Raw genomic sequence first — 18,261 nt, 5'->3', positions numbered from 1 at the left:
TTACAGAGTTTTCACATTGCAGTGAATATACTGTATGAGAAAATATTATATATGAAGACAGATGACAAGCATTTCTTTACATCTTGAAAATTTTCTCATGTTTGAGAAATCCATTGGGATATTTCTTAGATTGAACCCTTTTGACTTTCCAGTCCTGTGACTTTGTACTTTTAGTGGAAAGTCAGAGACTCTCCAGACTGGAGAATTATGAACAAGTCTGCTGACCGTGCCCTGTGTTCAAGGACCTTACGTACCACAGTGCCAACGTTTCTCAAACACGCGCTGTTTGGGCAGCATTCCAGAAACAAGGGGGAGGAGCAAGAGAAAATGAGTTCTTCCTTTCTACTAAAATATTCAGGCAGCTTAAAACCTTAGTGCTTTCTTTCTTAACGTGTCCAGATTTCAATCCTTGCTATTTAAACGCTTGTGTGGGACACTTGCTATGGAACCTGCTTGTCTACATGTAAAACTGACCTTTGGTTACGGAGCAGGTCTGTCTCTTTCAGATAGTGTGCTGGTTCACACAGGTGAGGGGTCACTGGGGAGAGGAGTCGGGGCTGTGGCCGTTGTTTGATGGTTGTAAGAGAGCTATACCATTTGAAGCTGACACCAGAGACCTGGTAGGGACTTAACCTGTGTTGAACATTTTTTCTTTGCTTTTGACCCTGTGTACGGTGATGATGCCAGATTAGGTTTATAGCAGCTTCCAGTTGTATTAGATTTTTTGCTTTCCATAATACTGTTATCAAATAGTTTGTTTATGGTCTAAAAAATAAAATTTTCATTAAAAAATAATCCTTTGTGACAGCCCAAGGGTACCTGAGATGGAAGCTCAAGCAAGTGTGGTTGTCAACCTTTGACCTTGGGCCTGGAGAGCTGTCAGGTTTACCAACACAAGTCCCAGAGGATGAAACCCCACCGACAGAGTGGGTGGGGTTCCTTCTCAGCCTGCCCCTCTCGTATGCATGCCGACTATCTGTCCGGTGGGACTCACTCGCTGTCCTGTCTCCACAGTGCTGCTCACGGCCGTGAACTGTTACAGCGTAAAGGCTGCCACCCGGGTCCAGGATGCCTTCGCCGCCGCCAAACTGCTGGCACTGGCTTTGATCATTCTGTTGGGCTTCATCCAGCTCGGCAAGGGTGAGTATGGCCTCTGGGTCCTGACAGCCATCCTGTGAGGCCCTGCTGTGCCCGCCCGGGATCAGGGGGAGCCCCCCCCTTCTGAATGCCCCAGCCCTTAGATTCTCCATGCTCTGACATGTCACACGTCACCTGCTCTGCACCCACACCCTAAACATGGGGTCTACCCCTTCGAATGCCCCCAGCCCTCCGATCTAGCATGAAAGGGTGTCATTTGAATTGGGGCACTGTAAGCTGGGTCATGCCATCCCAGGAGTGGCACTGACATTGAGTTAGAGAGACTGAACGTCACCCAACAAGTTAAATCAGTCCCAGAGTGGCGGAGGGTGGGTGTGGGTAGGATAGTGATGCGGGGGCGGGGGGGGGGGGACGGAGGACGCGGGGGGCAGGGCGTCGCAGAGAGAGCTTCGCACTGTAAAACAGCTCGGACCTCAGCAGGGCCCTTGTACCCACGGATGTCCCCACACAGCAGGTCAGCACTTTGTCCCATCACACGTGAGTCGCCCACACCCCACGTGGCGTTCAGTGGCAGTGCATCCTCTCACCAGTGGGCCCTGTTCCTTGTGAATGTGCTGTGATTTGCTTATTCTGTGGGCAGGGACGGGGTGGGCCCTGCGTTTCTGGCCACTGTGGAAAATGCTGTCAGGAATACTCTTGAAGGTGTTTCTTGGTGAACAGCACTGATTCCCCCAGGAGAGGGTGGACAGCAGGCCCAGGGCGGGCATTGGCTTGGATCCCGCAGATGAGGGATCCTGCAGCGGCTGGTCCAGCGGCTGGTCCAGGGCAGGTTCGGAGAGCCCCTTCCGAGGAGGTCACCACCCAGCACGCTCCCCACAGCCCTGTGGGGTGGGAGCAGGTGGGACACTGGGGCCTCACTCTGTGTCTGAGTGCTGTTAGAAAGCTGGGACCGTGGAGACCAGCCCCTATGTCCCCTAGCTCGCCAGGGCCACCGCTGGCCCGATGCATCTGGTCCTGGAGGCAGCTCAGAACTCTGTCGTGGGGAGAGCCAGGGTTTGGGCTGCTTTGGGCTGCTTCCGATCTCCTGTGCAGGCACAGGGGCTGCACGCTCCTCTCATGTCAGCTCTCCTCCACCGGGAAGCCCTGTGCGGGTAGCAGCTGTCGCCTTGCCATCGCCCACCCTCCTCTTGCACTTTGGGGCTGGCTAGCTGTGACGTGTGTGGATGGAACACCCCTTATGGCCCCAAACCTGTGTCCTCAGGGCTTCTGCCTGTGACACCCAGAAATCGATCCTTGCCGTTCTGGACTCTCTTGCTCCCCCCACCCCCCTTCTGGCCACACGGGGCACCACACTTTGAAGGAATCTGGCGTCCACAGACCACGGGACTGTGCAGGGAGGATGCTCCTGATTCAGGAGGATGGGGTGCGCGTGGCGCTGCAGTGGCTGCCACAGTGCCTGCCCTCGCCGGTCCTCTCAGGGTAGAGAGAAGTCCACCGGTCTCGTCTAAGCTGACCTACTGATGTGGAAGCAAGAATCCAGATGACTCGGGCAGACCGTCTTTACTAACTACATTAATATGAGCCAAGCCGTTCGTACGGCCCCTGGCACCTAGTGAGAACCCAGCTCCCATAGCAATGATCGTCGTCATCATTGAAGGGAAAACTGCACCTGATTTGCAGTAACTCTCTAGGGAAGGTAGCCCAGGTCACTACTTCAGGAGCTGGACTTCTTCCTCTTGGGAGCGTGCGTCTGACCAGTGATATCAGGTCCCCCCGGAAGTCCTTGTAGCATGACCTGTGGGTGAGCCCACCCGGCAGGACTGGGGTGAGCCAGAATCTGCCTTGAATCCCTGGCCTTGTGGACAGCTCATGGGTTAGGACTGATGGGTAAAAAAATCCATCCTGCCGCACCCACCAGACGATGGCCAGCCGGGGAATGGGTCATTTGATAGAAGCCTTGCTTGCGAAGGCATTTCTTGTCTGGTATGATTAGATATGGAAAGATGAGGAATGTAGTGGGGAACCTGACTTTTGTAAAAACAAATTTTAGTAGGCACAGCAAAGAGCTTTTGTTCGGCTTGAATACATAATGTGTTTATAATTCTGTTGCTGTCGAAAACATCCTCCCCCCTAAAACAGTTCCTTTTTGAACTCAGGATATAGTGCAGTGTCTGCAAAATTCCTGTCTCCTGTTTTTCTTGAAGAGATTCACTTTGTTCCCAGATGAATGCCTTCCTTTCTAGAGGACAGACACATTGTTGAAACATTGACCCCTCCTCCCACAAGTTATCTGACTCTGTTTCCCTGTGGGGCAGCCTGCCCAATCCTCATGGATTGCCATGCTGATGGCTGGCAGGAGGGCTAGGTCCTGCTGCAGGGGCTCAGCTTGATGTGCAGGTTGGCCTCTGGCTGTCCTGTGTCTGGAGAATGAGACCTGCTGCCTGGCTCAATGGCCCAGGTGCGTCTCTCTCCTTCACCCTGGGGGACCGGTCTTCCTCCTCGGCGCTCGGCTCTCCAGGCCGGAGGCTGCAGAAGAGGCTCAGCAGGTCTGGGTTCAAATCCAGCTGGCCATTTGTCAGCCACCAGGCCTCTGCTGACCTCATGTCCTCATTGCCACGAGACCCATGCACGGTCCTACCCTTGTTCTTTACCAGAACTTTCTGAGGCTCTCAGCGTGGCTCTGTGCAGAGACCCAATGAGGAAACGGCTGCACAGAGCTTGCTGTGTGGTGTGGGACGTCCACAGGAACAGGAAAATCGTAGACGGGCTGACAGGGCTCCAGACCAGACCAGGAAGGGCCTTCTGAGGGCGGGAGGGGAGGGCTGGATGAAGGCACAGTTCAGTGTGACCAAGGAACTGCTCTGCAGGGCTCTGGGGCTGAGATCTTGGGTGTGGGAGGAGCTCAGGCTGCCCCTGTGGCTGGAGGTAGGGGGATGCCCAGGGAGAGGGGCATGCGGGCCTGGTAGGTGCCATCCGAGGTGTCTGGATTCACTCCCAGCCTTTTCAGAAGGGGAGACTGAGCTCAGGTGGGCATTTCAGATCCGGGGGGCTGAAGTAATCATCGCAGAAAGTGTGGATGGGGCAGCTGGGCTGGGGGAAGCCACAGAGAGAAGCAGGACGACATGGTAGGCAGAGGGCACTTTGCAACTCAGGATGATCCTGCCAGCTACCTCCACCTGCTTGTTCTTTTTGTGTTGGCCTCTTACCTGTGACACCCTGCAGGGTCCACAGCCCCAAGGTCAGGCCGTTCCCAAAGCTGCGCAGTGTTTTCAGGGCCACAGGGTGGGCGTGAGGAGCGGAAGGCTTGTCCCTTATGCCCAGTCCCTCCTGGAGGACACACAATGGGACTCAACCCCTGTTGTTTTGCTTGGGCTGCCACATCCGCTGGGAGAACAACGTGTGTCTCCTTGAGCAGTTGCAGAGTGGATTGCATAGTTGTGCAGATAAAGTTCCCACAAAAACACTTTCTTCCCCTTCCATGTTGCATCTGAGCAGGATGCCCTCCACTCCGAGGTCGTGGGAGGAGACGTCCCTTCCACCAAGGCCCAGGCCCCAGCCCCTTGGGCCCGCAGCCTCCATGGCTTGCCCAGCCGCTGGGATGTTGTCCCCAAGTACCAGGAGATCTGGTGTGGTTATCTCTTGGAGCAGAGGCACGTAGACTCCTCATTGATGGTCCCCTGTGTCCAGCATTGTCCTAAAGGGACTGGGGGGAGGGGGGACGGGAGAATCAAGGAAGCGTGGGAGATGCCCCCAGCCAGAAGGAGCAGCCTTGCAGTGGGGAAGGCGCAGGCAAGCCTGTGAGTGACTGTGCTCGCAGGGCTAGACACTGGTCTGAATCACTTTCGCGTTTGCATTTGGTTCTTAGGTTAATGGGCTCCCAGGACGTAGAGAAGCAGTGGCCTCTGTGGCCCCACATAGCAGTACCAGCGACCCCACAAGGCTTGTGATGGTGGGCACCGTGTGTGGGGACGTGAGCCCGCTCGGGGGAAGCCCCGAGAACACAATGTTGGGCTTCCTGGGAAAGGCCCATGCAAACGGGCCAGGCAGCCTGAAAGGCCAGGCAGGGCCAGGGAGTTGTCGCTCATCCTGAGAGGTGTCGGGGTCTTGAGGACGGCTCTCCTTGGGCAGGTCCCTTTGCCTCCTGGAGACTCGGTTTCCTGGTCTGTGAAATGGCAACACTAGCAACCGCAGCCCCAGGACTGTTGGGGCCATCTCTGGCTGTCGTGAAATGTTGCCAGGCACCTCAGCGGCTTGTCAAATGGACTGTCCTCCGTTGCAGGGAAGGGATTGGCGTGTCAAGTGCTCCCAGGCCCAGGCTTCCCCTTAGGAAAGAGTTTAGGGTGCCTGTGACAGCCCGTCTCGGGATCAGCATCAGGCCGGGACTGCAGGACGCTGTACCCTGGGGGGTGGGGCGCAGGGCTGGGATTCGGTTCTCTGCACCAGTTAGTCACCAATGCCCCAGGGGACAGAGAGGAGGCCTCGGGCCCCTCCCCGCCAAGGGCCGGCCTGCTCCTCCCAAATGCCCATGTGGCGGTCACGCAGCAGACATGGGAGCTTCTCAGCTGCTGTGGGAGAACTTGTGGCAATGAAGCATGATCGAGGGAGGGTTGGTTCCTTTTCCTGTGCGTGTTTTTTGACAATTTTTAATTGACTCCTTCCATCGGGCCTGCACGGCTCCATGCTAATTCGGCATCCAGAATCGTAACAGATTTGCAGTCACATGCTTTGTGTGCCACCCTCAGGGATGAAATCAAAGGCCCGGAACTTGGGCTCTTTCCCACTGCCCCCCTTGGCTCACCGTGCCCCGCAGCTGACCAACAGCGCTGTGGGGGCCAGAGCTGCAGCACGAATGGGGGTGCAGCCAGAAAGCCCTGTGCTGGCATGATGATTTCTCAGGGGTTTCTTGCAGCCTGTGCAGGGGGAAGGGTCCTTTCCAACTGGGATTTGAGGCTTGAAGCTGATCGTGAGGCAAAGGGACCAGCTCTGCCAGGAGTTTAAAAGACGACACCCTGGACACACGGTGGCCGTGGTGAATGAGCACTGTCCTTCCTCAGCCTCCCCCAAACCCAGATTCCTGCCACAGCACCGTTCCCAGAGCTCAGGCAGGGCCAGAACAGAGCAGGCACTGCACCCAGGCCCTCAGCCCAGGATGGGGACACAGAGGGGAAAGTGGGAGCCCCAGTGAGCCAGCCTTGGGATGCACCCCGCCCGCCCCCCCAGGGTGCCGGGTCTGTTCTTTCTCTCTGAGCCCTCTGTGGCACCCAGAGCTGACTAACCAGATGGGGGCCCCCTGGCGTGGTCAGCCCACTTTACAGAGCATGATCCCGAGGCCCAGCATCTGCTCGTTGGCTTGTGATTGCGAAGCTGGATCCAAGGCCATGACTGTCCATGGCCCCTCCATGTCTGTGAGGATGGAAACCAGGGAGGTCTGACCCAAATGGAACAAGGCCCGGTTGGTCTCTTGTTTGCAGAGAGTGGCTGGGGCTGCCGTAGTAAAGGATGCAGACTGGGGGTCTTAACATTTATCCTTTCACAGCTCCGGAGGCCAGAAGTTTGAGATCAGGACCCTTGGCCACTGAAACCTGTAGAGGAGGATCCTTCTTTGTGTCTTCCAGCTTCTGGTGGTTCCTTGGCTTGTGGCATCATCACTCATCTCTGCCTCTGTCCTCACGTGGCCTCTCCCTGTGTCTCTGTCTCTCTTTTTCTGTCTTTTAATGACACTTCTGTGGGATTTAGAGTCCACCCTGAGCCACGATCTCATCTCGAGTTCCTTACCTTCATAACATCTACAAAAAGCCTTTTCCAAAATCAGGTCACAATCTGAGATTCCAAGTGGACATGAATTCTGGGAGACTTTGTTCATGTTCAGTGTGCTCCATGATGTAAATGCCATCATGTGAAACCCCAGAGGGTAGAAGGGGGACGGAAGGCTGAAGGTTCCAGGGGTGGACGCTCCCCTAGTTTGGGGATGACTTTCTCAGTCAGCATCCTGAGTCCCCGTGCTGGGCGGGGTGCCCATGGGCTGGCTGAGGCTCTGAAATGTTCTCTAGCTGCCTTCCACTGACAGCCATCTCCAAATTGGGGAAGTTGACAGGCTGTGTGCGGGCTTCCCAGGCCCCGGGCCGAGGCAAAGTGCTGCTGAGCATTTGACCAGGTCTTCCCCGACACAGGGGCAGGACAGAGGGTGAGGTCTCAGGGGATGCAGGCACCATGGGGAGCTCTTTGTCTCCTGATCCCGGAGCCAGAGGGCGGGTACATTCCCCCATGCGGGAAGAAGGACTGATCTTGGTCCTGTCCCTATATGCATGTGGCCCCTGGGCACCCCCCCAGGCTTCTTCTGTTGGCAAGGAGGCTTCCCTGAGGCTGGGATTACCCTGCCCTGGGTCGATGGTTCCCATGACTATGTCGGCATGACACAGGAATTTGCGCTGTTTTTCCCTGAAATCAAAGGCCCTGGGACCTTTTGAAAGCTCCCATCCTAATTATTCTGTTTCTCAAGAGGATCTAGTGGGCAGGAAGCAGTCATTGCCTGGCTCCCAAGGCAGTCTATGACACGGCCACTTGCCGAAGGGTCCAGTTGTGTGTTAGCTTTCTCATTCCTGACAACCCGCCCGGGAGGTGCTGCTTGTGGCTGCATTTTAGGGCAAGGAAGGCAGACTGAAGGTGTAGGGGCTTTGGGGTTGGGCTTGCCCAAGGCTGCACCCAGGTGGAATGCAAATCAGCGCTGGCTTTGAGGTTGCAGAAAAGCCCCAGAGAAAGGGTGGTGGCAGGAGCCATTAGCGTCATATTGTGGGATCCCAGGGTTCCCACACTCATCCCTGGTCCCTGTGGGAGGTCCTACACTGCTCTCGTTCAGTCATGGTCACTTTCTTGCCTGCCTTCCTGGTAGACGGGGACCCCACCAGGCTAGAGCCCGAGTGTGGGGAACTGTAAAGTCATTCATCCGTGTCTGCCTGTGCCTGGACCTCTATGTTGGAACAAGGATTGTGCCCCGGTTTGGACTCCGTGCGAGAGAGGGCCGGGAACAGTTAGTGGATCTGTCACCTGCTCTCTAGAGTGGGGTCTCAACCTGGCACTGTTGCCTTCTGGGACCATCTGCGATGGGGCCACCCTGTGCATTGCAGGATGTCGAGTGGCACACCTGGCATTCCCCTAGAGGACCCCCACCGCAGTGTGACAACCCCTACTATATCCAGACATCACTGCATGTGCCCTGGCTGCCAGGGTTGGTAGGGGGTTGAGAAGCCAGTGTGGAGTCCAGAGTCTGCCCTCCTCCTGGGAAAATACCCTGTTTTCTTTCTCACCGTGGTGGCTGTTGGGCGTGGAGCAGCGGGTGATACACATTAAATGGAGCTGTGGCCGCCTCACTTGCTTTTTGCTGCCCTAGAAATGGGCCGGCAGTCCTCCCACCAACTCTCCAAGCCTCCCATCGCCCACCTGCTGTTAGGGCTCCAGCCAGGAGACGAGGGCAGGTAGAACCACTGCCTCTGAGCGGTCACCCCTGAGCTCCTTCAGGCCTGCCAGGCCTGTGGGGGCGGGGCCAGCACTGCGCAGAGCCCGCAGACCTGGCGCCTGCTCTGTGGCACCCATCAAGAGAGGGGGTAGCACACTCAGCCAGCATTTGGTCAGGTGCCCAGTGGAGCTGTGGGTCTCCAAAGTGGGCCAGCATCCGGCACGGACAGGCCAAGCCAGCCCAGGAGCTCCGCCACGCGTGCACGTGTGTGCCGGCCCCTCTCAAGCAGGTCACTCTCAGATTGCTTTCTCTGTTCCTGGTCCTCAGTGCGGCACACTGTGCTTGTGAGAGAATGGAAACAGTGAGGCTCAGGGGAACTGGCCGTGTGGGTTGATTGGGGCCCAAAGCAGCTGAATCCTTGACTGAGCTTTGCCTGCCTTCCTCTACCGCAGTCCCCACCACACCTCACCTCGCCGGACCCTGTGCCAAGAGAGAAGTGGGAGGTCTGTCAGCTGTGCTCCTGTGTGTCTGCTTTCCTCCAGGGCACTTTGGGAGTGAGCCCTGGACAACTCAGGGAGGTCCCAGAAGGATGGCTCAGCCACACTTGTCCTAGGTGGGCTGGTTCAGAGGGGAGTGGCCAAGGCCCGAGGTCCAGTGAGCTGCTTCAGTCTGTGTTGGTCAGAGCAGCTAGTATTTACCTGGGGTTTCAGAGGCTGCAAAGTCAAGCTGTAAATCCCAGGAAATACCATTCCATGGCAGGAATCCTGTCTCCAGCATGACTGGCTCAGGTAGATGATTGGATTTACGTGTCAGAACTCTGAGCTGGTAATTCCTTGATGAAAACCTTGAAGCTACCCAGGCCTCAGACCTGAAAACATCAGGCTCTTACTTGAAAGCCCCAGGCTATATTTCAAGCCTTGAATTGTATCCTCAGCAAGAGTAGTAACCATCCCCCTGCATAGCAGTATCTCTAACCTACACGTGTGTGCGTGCACGCGCACACACACCATGTCACTGACTCAGGATCCTGCTTGAGGTGGGTACTAGTTTTCACAACTGCACCAAAATCCATATCCCCGCATATGGGAAAAGAAATCCAATCTGAATAATAAACAGGAGATATAAAAGTATATCCTGATAGGAAAATGGGGCAGATTAATGTGAAAATTACAAATTCAAGACAAGTCTGCTTTACTTGTAAGGAACCTTTATCATGAAAGGCCTTTTAAGTTCCAGGAGTGGTTGTAAGAACCTGACCTGGCAGCACCCTGAGGCAGTGGGGAGTGGATATGTGACTTTTTGGAGATCTGGGCTGGCAGGAGCAGTCCTGGGCAGCTCTTCCAGACTCTAGGAGCTCCTGCAGCATCCTGGGGTGGCATGGCCTCACGCTCATGCATACAGTACCCAGAGGTGAGACCCAGCAGGCATTCATAGGGGCTATTCTCAGGATCCCAGACCAGCTGCATGCCAACAGGTCCCCACACCCCGGGCAGGTGGCTTGACTCCCTACCCATAGCAAAAGTATGTGGGTAAGGCCCTGGGATAGGCAGGGCTCAGCAGATGCAAAGGAATGTACATTCTAGAGCATTCCACAGGGGGCAGCTAGGTGGGAGCACAGAGGGGCTCTTCTGAGGTGCTGTTGAAGAGTGCACTGTCCTGAGGCGGCTCTTAGCACTGCCCCCACCCGCCCTGCTGACCACCCTGTGACCAGGCAGTCCTTGATGTGTGGGCCTCTGAGACATCATGTGCAGGGTACACGTGGGATGAGGTGCCGACTACCCTGGAGCCTGTTCTGGTCACAAGACCGTGGCCTCGTGGGCGGGGTGGGGGGTGCTCACGGCTTCCATGTCCATCCCTCAGCTCAGGCAGGAGATCAAAGGCCCAAGCACTCCTGCAGGGTTAGGACAAATAAGCTCCCTGACAGAATCTAGGGTCCCGGATAAGCCAGACCCACACACGGGGGCTGGGGCCTCTTGCTCCGTCACTGTGGCACCATAGGAAATTCGGTGCTACCTTTGAAGCGCAGGTTTCAATTAGGTAAAATGATAGGTGTAATGGGAACCTCCCTTTCACATGTCTCTGTGCAAACCTCCTCACATACCGTCACCCTGTCCTGTTCCCAGGGTAACTGAGGCTGTCACTCTCATGGAAGGCATGGACTCCCATGGGGTCCTCCATCTCCCTGTCCCCCTAGGGACCTGCTGACTCACAGGCCCCCTAGGGACCTGCTGACTCACAGGCCACGGATAATACTGACCCGTGTAGCAGCTCTGGGGCCACAGTAGGACCTCGGCAGTAGCTTTTCAGCAGGATGGGGGCATAAATCCTTGCATCCAGAGCCACAAGATTCATTTAGAAATGGTCCCCAAACAAACAGTTCACACCTGACCAATTGTTCAACTGTCAGGTGGGCAGGAGGTGAACAGAAGCCTCCATTCCCTCCCTTTGGTGCCTTTGCTCCTGTTTAGAGCCTTTTGTCCTGAGAGCAATCACCTGTGAGGTGCATGTCTGTGCCACACCCACCCCTAGAGCCAGGAACTAAAAACCCAGGGCCAGGTGACCCTCATCAGTGGGGACAGAGAGCCAGCTGACGCACCCCTGGGCCTGTGTCTGTTGGCACTGGCTGGTGGGCTGGCCCCCTCCTCCCAGAGCAAGTCTTTCCAGGCCTGAGTGTTCCTGGGCCATTTTACAGATGATATAACTGCCTCCGAAAGGGCCAGAAACTGTCCTAGTAGCCAGGGACCTTTCTGAGATGCCGACATTTCACAGGGTCTACTGCATGGGTTCAAATCATGGCCCCCAAAACACGTGTCCACCTAAACCTGTGAATGTGCCCTTATTTGGAAAAAGGGTCTCAGATGTTATCAAAGTAAGGATTAGCGTAGGCCCTAAATCCAACGGACATCCTTGTAAAAGCCAGAAGAGGAGCTACAGGGAGGCCATGTGAGGAAGGAGGCAGAGACTGGAGTGATGCAGCCAGAAGGCAAGGACACCTGGAGCCCCCGGAGCTGGAAGAGGCAGGAAGGATCCTCTCCTAGAGACTCTGGAGGGAGCACGGCCCTGCGACACCTGGATTTCAGACTTTTGGCCTCCAGAACTAGAAGAGAAGAACCTCTTATCTGAGCCCCCAGTCTATGGTTATCTGTTAGGGCAGCCTCAGGACACTTCCGTGTGGACCTCGCTGAGCCATGACACAGATCAGACGGGCTTGTCTGCCCACAGGCTCCAAAACAGAGACTACAGTGTCACTGAATGTTGGGTCCTGCCTGTTGCAGGCAGAACTGGTCAGCAGAGAAGTAGACTGAGCTGTCCAGACCCCACCCCTTTCCCCCAGTGCATTGTCCCATCTAGATTAAAGATCAAGGCTGAGATCTCCTGCCCAGGGACACCTGTCCAGAAGGCAGTCACATTGCACCGGCCCCAGGTAAGGGCGTTTCCTAGAGTCATGGCTCCATCAGCCCACACTGTCCTCTCATTCAGCTCAGTGTTCCAGGGATAGGCGTGCCATTTTCAGGTCCTTTCGTGCTCACAGCTGCCTTGAGGAGATGGCATTCAGAGACCCATCGCACACGCAAGCCGCCTCGTTAAGGTTTAGCGGCTCTCAATTCTCCAGGCACTGAGTGCTGGCGTGAAGCTCACACCCAGGCCCCCTGACTTGAGGCTCACATTGCAGGGTCTCACATGCGGCTGGCACTCAGAATGGCCAACAGAATGGTCCGCAGACCCGCCGTCCCCTCTCAGGTGGACCAGGGACTCCTTGGAGGCTACATTCTGCCAGGTCATGACACAATCATACCTTGCCTGAGTTCCCAGCCCCGGGTTAAGTCTGGGGAATGTAAGGGTCGGTGGTTTAACAGGTGCGTTTAATTTGTTGCAGTGGGAAGACTTCACTCCAGCATTTTTGCTTGTTACTGTATTTTGCTCCAGGAACATTCCAGAACAATGATGTGACCTCTGTGCAGCGCTCTCTAACCCAACATTCCTTTCTGTCTGTTTGGTCTTTGCCAGGTGACGTGACCAATCTGGATCCCAAGTTCTCATTTGAAGGCACCAACCTGGACGTGGGGAACATTGTGTTGGCATTGTACAGTGGTCTCTTTGCCTATGGGGGTTGGTAAGTTCCAGAATATCCAGGACCCTGGGCCTTGGGACACACAGGCCAGGCCCAGAGGTGTCCAGAAACCCACATCTCTCGGCCACCCACGGGCAGTTTTAGAGAGTGACAGGAAATCCTTTTAGGGCTGCTCCGAGCCTCACACATCCAAAAGAAAAAGCACAGAAAGGATGCCATAGCAGCCCTTGGTGCTTTTCTCTGCTGTGTCTTGGCCCCTGAGAAGGCGACCCTGTAGATAAACCTTGGCTAACGGGTGTGAAACATTTAGGCTCAAAAGGTTGGGCCTGGTGGTTCCCTGCCTCTCTCCACCAGAAGCAGAATGCCTGCCTGCAGTTCCCCCGTACTTTCTGTCCCCTTGGGTCCCCTACTGGCACCTCTCTGAGGCCAACGCATGGTGGGTGGGTGGGTGGGGAAGGTGCTAGAAGGCAGATCTGGTAGAGGACAGGGCGGATCAAGCGGGCAGCCCTGTTGGCATGGTTTTCCCAAGGGAGCAGGACTGTGCCCTCACCTCTAGCTGCACACCTAGCGGGGCCCCAATGGTGGGTGAGGGGTCTCCTTTCCATGGGCCCAAAGCAGCCAGCAAGAGCTCCCCATAGAATCTGTGTGTTTTTTTCCCCTAATGACTTTGAGATGAATGTATAATTAAACTGCTCTCTAAATTCTAGGAATTACTTGAATTTTGTCACAGAGGAGATGATCAACCCTTACAGGTACATGTGTGAACAGAGATATTTCTTTTTGTTATTTTACTACGAAAGAAGGAAAAAGCCTGGTTCTGCCTAAGAACCCAGCCATGGGCCCAGCCCAGCCTCAGACAAAAGCAGCACAGGATCTTTCAGGAAGCGCTTTGGGGTTAGGATCACGCTTGGGTGGAGGGGCGTTGGTTTTTGGCCTCTAGTCAGCCGCATGGTTCTTTGAACAAGATTCCCCCTCAGAATGAGCAGGAGTACCCATTTCACAGATTGGGAGCTGAGGCCGGTGGGGTCGAGTCACTAGCCAGGTTCACACAGCTGCCCAGCCCCAGGTGCCAGCTTCCAGCTGGTGACCAATGCTAGTGACAATCTCGCCACTTCCCACCTTCCCCACACAGTGAGATTCAGGACCAGGCCCAATGTGTTGGAAAGCCATCAGGGCTGGTTCTGTCCGGGACTGCACTTTGATGATGTGGCCTCTCATTCCTTCCAGAAACCTGCCCCTGGCCATCATCATCTCCCTCCCCATCGTCACCCTGGTGTATGTGCTGACAAACCTGGCCTACTTCACCACGTTGTCCCCCGAGCAGATGCTGACGTCGGAGGCCGTGGCCGTGGTAAGACGCTACCTGCCAGCATCCACCCAGGTCACTGAGAGGCCGAGGCCGGCCCCGCTGCCTCCGAGCCCACGTTGTGGAGCGGACCAGGCCCCTCATGTGCAAACCGTGCTCTTGCTCAGAGGGGTTGAGCTGTGCTCTGCCAAGCCTGCTGGCAAGTGTGGGGCGCAGGTTCTCCACCCTTGCTGTGTGTGAGAGACTCAGCCGTGGGCTTTAAAAGTGCTAATGCTCAGGCCGTACGCTGGGCCCGCGTTAAGTCAGCATGTCTGTGGTGGCGTCAGTTGTTTTTAAAGCTGAGTACAGGGGTTGAGTTTATTACGGTGACGTGGAAGGCCCCGTCCCGGTGAGCTGAGGTCTGCAGCCCAGAGTACGGGATTGCAGAACTGGGCAGCTGGCCCCTCCCTGCTGCCTATGTGTATCCTGAGGCTTCTGCACACGGGGTTCAGAGCAGGAAGTGCAGCGTCCCCAGGCCCCACAGTGGCAGCCGGCGGAGAGCCTCTTCAGCCAAGTAGAGTGGGGCCCCGAATGGAGCCAGCAGGCTTTGGAACGCCCTGCGGGGACCCCATAGGTCACTTCCCACGGTACCCTCACCAGCAACTTCAGTAGGTGAGGGTCGGCACCCACCCATTCTGCTTTCTGAGTAAATACTCACTGAGCCCTACCCTGAGGCAGGTGCTGGGGACCCAGCCAAAGACAGAGCAGTATTTCCTCACGGAACAGACAGGTGCATGGCAGAAAGACCGGCCCCTGGTCATCCTGGGGTAATGCCAGCGTGTGGGGATGGGGAGTGAGGCGCAGGTGCTGTTCTAAAGAAGGCTCTGTCTTGGGGCCAGCCTCCCCCCAAATCCAGACCCCGAGGGGTCACTCACGAGCAGAAGCCTTGTGAGGAGTGTGCGGGAGGCTATGCAGACAGGTGGGCCAGGCTGGGCCATGAGGACACACACTGTACAGGTGGAGAAGTTGCGGCTGCAGGTTGGGCATCGGGGGGCACGGGGACTCACGCTTGGCATCTGGCTAGGACTTCGGGACCTACCATCTGGGCGTCATGTCCTGGATCATCCCCGTCTTCGTGGGCCTGTCCTGCTTTGGCTCCGTCAACGGGTCCCTCTTCACGTCCTCCAGGTGAGCCCACCAGAACCACCCTCCCGCACTCGGGCTCTGCAGGAGCTGGCGCAGGACCAAGAGGGGGCTGAGCTGTGGGCCAGCGCCACACACCGCTTTTAAACGTGAGCTTTCAAAGCTCTGTTGTTACACTGAGTACTACATAGCTGTCAGCATGTTCACGTAATACAGAAATAAAGGAGCCGTGAACTCTCCCCTGCCCAGAAGTGACACAGCTGCTGTGTCCTTCCAGATCCTTTCAGGAGGTCATTGTGAACCCTATCCAGGGGTGGGGGGAGTGAGCCCCCTGAATTGTCCCCCTTGCCAGCTGAGTCGGTCAGGGACACCGGGAGGTAGGGCGCCTCGTCCTCAGCACAGGCCCTCTCCACTCGTTACCCTGCCTGGGCTGCTGACTGCCTGCTCGCTCTTGTGTCCACAGGCTGTTCTTTGTGGGGTCCAGGGAGGGCCACCTGCCCTCTGTCCTCTCCATGATCCACCCGCGGCTCCTGACGCCCATGCCCTCCCTTGTGTTCACGGTAAGCCAGGGGCACCATCCAGTGCCCTTCTTCGCTCGGGGTCCTCCATTGGAGGACTGGGATGTCCCTGGGGACCATCTGTGGGGCTCCCCAGCAGGAGGCCTGGGAGTGGGTGGGACGGCAGGGGTCATCTGCACGACACCCTCCCAGCTTTACCTGCCGTCACCGAGGCAGCAGACCGAGGCGGAGACTGTTAACAACGTGTTTCCTCGTGTCGTGCCCTTCGTTGCCTGCTTCACTGAACACCAAGGGGCACTGGATTTTTTTTTTTTTTAAGTTTTTAATTCCAAAAATAATATACGGTAGTTACAAAAAAACACACAAAACTTCAAATAGTCCGGTACATGTAAAGCAGAAACTCTGTGAGGGACATTTATAGGTGTGACGGTTCATAGGTGGCGTGGTGTGCTCCGTGCCTCTCTGGAGTTCTGCGGTGTGTTTACAGGTGTGCAATGCATGTGCGCAGTGCGTGTATTTTTAGTGAGATCACACATTGTGTGCATTTTTATTCAACTTGTCTTACGTCTTTCCATGCCAGTACACGTGATTTCATTCTCTATTGTTGTATCATGAATCACCCAAAACGAAGTGGTCTCAATGGAAAGCATTTATTGTCTCAGTTTCGGTGAGTCAGGAACTCGGGACGGCTTAGGTCCCTGGCCCTGGTTCAGGGTCCCTTGTGAGGTGATAACAAGATGGTGGTTGGGGCTGCCATCTCATTTGAAGGCTTGGCCGGGACTGGAGGAGCCTCCTGCAAGTGGCTCCTCCCATGGCTGGGGGCAGGAGGCCTCCGTTCCTCAGAACTTGGGCTTGTCCACAGGGTTGTGTGAGCATCCTCACAACACTGCGTCTGGCTGCTCCCCGGAGGAACAGCAAGGAGAAAGCCACCCTGTTCTTATGACCTAGCCTCAGGAATCACCCTTGCCATTTCTGTCTCACTCTGTTAGGAATGAGTCAGTAAGTACAGCCCAACTCAAGGAGAGAGGGCTGGGCTCCACCTCTTGAAAGGAGAAATACCAAATGATACTGGGACATGTTTAAAGCCACACAGAGTGCAATCTCAGTTTGAAAATTGCTATGTGGTTGGTGTTCAGTGATCCGAATGTACGTGGCTCTTATATGTGGTGTCCAGTGGCCTGGGTGTCCGTGGCTGATTGAAATAAGCCCCATGGTGGGTACTTAGGTTGGTTCCCAGTCGTTGCTCTTGCAAGCAATGCTGCAGTGAGTGTTGGGTTTAGGCTTTTGTTCCCTTCCCGCTCTCAGTGGGGCCTTGGCTTTCTGAGAACTCAGGTGTTGCCTAGACTAGATCTTCCTTTAAAGTAAGAGTACGCACGTGCAGTCAGCCCACCCAGCAGATGTCCCAGCGTGGAGGTGGCCTCTGTGGTCTGTGACCATCCTGCTCCCGGCTCTAACGGGGCCCCGCAAGTTCTTACACTGTCCCGTCTCTCTGCTTACAGTGCATCATGACCCTGCTGTATGCCTTCTCCAGTGACATTTTCTCCGTCATCAACTTCTTCAGCTTCTTCAACTGGCTCTGTGTGGCCCTGGCCATCACCGGGATGCTGTGGCTCCGCTACAAGAGGCCCGAGCTGGAGCGACCCATCAAGGTGAGGGCCCCGCCGGCTGCGGGCAGCGCAGGCCAGACACACACCCAGGGCTGTTTGGGGGCGCAGTGGGTCATGCGCTGGAATCGGAGTGTCCCTGGGTGTCCTGGGTTGGGAGCCAGTGCCGCACAGCGTCTTTGTTCTGCCCTTTCCGGCATGTGCCTGGGCAAGCTACCTTCCCTCTCCCAGTCGCCATCTTCCCTCTGAACCAGGGGTTAGTCTGCTTCCTGCAGAAGGTTCTGGTGAGACTCCACCACGATAAACATGTGAATGTGCTTCCAAACCCTGTATGGTGGGTAATTAATTCAGTTGACGACTGATACTTGGGAACTTCTCGGCTGCCTGCCTCGCCTGTGACTTCACATGCTGGGGCTCTTCAAAAGACAAAGTAGACTCCCCCAAATCCCTGCCTTCTTAGAGCGTGTATTCTAGCAAGAGGGAGAAGCGACGAATAAGAAACCTGCAGCGCCTGGTGGAGGGGTGATGAGCACTGTGGGGGTGGGCGGGCAGGCAGCGTGAGGGGCCTGAGTGGCTGAACAGGATGGCCGGGTGGTCATGAGTAGGTGGCACATGGGCAGAGGTGAGGGGGCATGTGCTCTCTGGGGAGGGTCCAGGGGATGCTGCCGGGGGCAGGAGGGGAAGACTGTGATGGGTGAGTGGGAGGTGACGTCAGAGCCCGTCGGGCATGGGCACTGCCAGGACTGCCTCTCCCTCATTGCACAGAGGTGTTTTGGTGCTAGACTGCCGCTGCACCTGCCCTGGCCTCAGCCTTCCCAGGAGGAAGCTGAGGTGCCAGCTGAGTCTGGCCTGAGGTACATGCACCTCTCTTCATTGACTCAGTATCAGGAGATAGCTGCCCAAGGGTGACCTTGTTTCTCTGAAACGGGGCGGAGGGGCAATGAAGGCCATGCTCCTGCTGGAACAGCCCAGGGAGAGCGTCAGCTACGACTCGTGTCAGGGGAGAGAGACTCACTCATGGTTCGTGGTGGACACTGGCTAGCAGCTCCTGGCTCTTGTCCAGTCCTCAGTGGCATTTGGCTGGCATA

General features: G+C 56.1%; 1 protein-coding gene across 1 annotated transcript in view; it reads left to right on the top strand.

Annotated features, from left to right (window-relative positions):
• Window positions 1-18,261, top strand: part of SLC7A5 (solute carrier family 7 member 5) — a 43,979-nt gene that overhangs the window by 19,982 nt on the left and 5,736 nt on the right. The window contains exons 2-8 of the mRNA XM_033127836.1: window positions 1,015-1,140; window positions 12,560-12,665; window positions 13,331-13,375; window positions 13,851-13,974; window positions 14,993-15,096; window positions 15,515-15,611; window positions 17,069-17,218. Of these exons, the coding sequence (XP_032983727.1) occupies window positions 1,015-1,140; window positions 12,560-12,665; window positions 13,331-13,375; window positions 13,851-13,974; window positions 14,993-15,096; window positions 15,515-15,611; window positions 17,069-17,218 (752 nt within the window). The remainder of the gene's footprint in view (window positions 1-1,014; window positions 1,141-12,559; window positions 12,666-13,330; window positions 13,376-13,850; window positions 13,975-14,992; window positions 15,097-15,514; window positions 15,612-17,068; window positions 17,219-18,261) is intronic.

This window comes from Rhinolophus ferrumequinum, chromosome 15, assembly GCF_004115265.2.
Source record: "Rhinolophus ferrumequinum isolate MPI-CBG mRhiFer1 chromosome 15, mRhiFer1_v1.p, whole genome shotgun sequence".
NCBI lineage: Eukaryota > Metazoa > Chordata > Mammalia > Chiroptera > Rhinolophidae > Rhinolophus > Rhinolophus ferrumequinum.
This window is presented reverse-complemented; position numbering and strand designations above follow the sequence as displayed.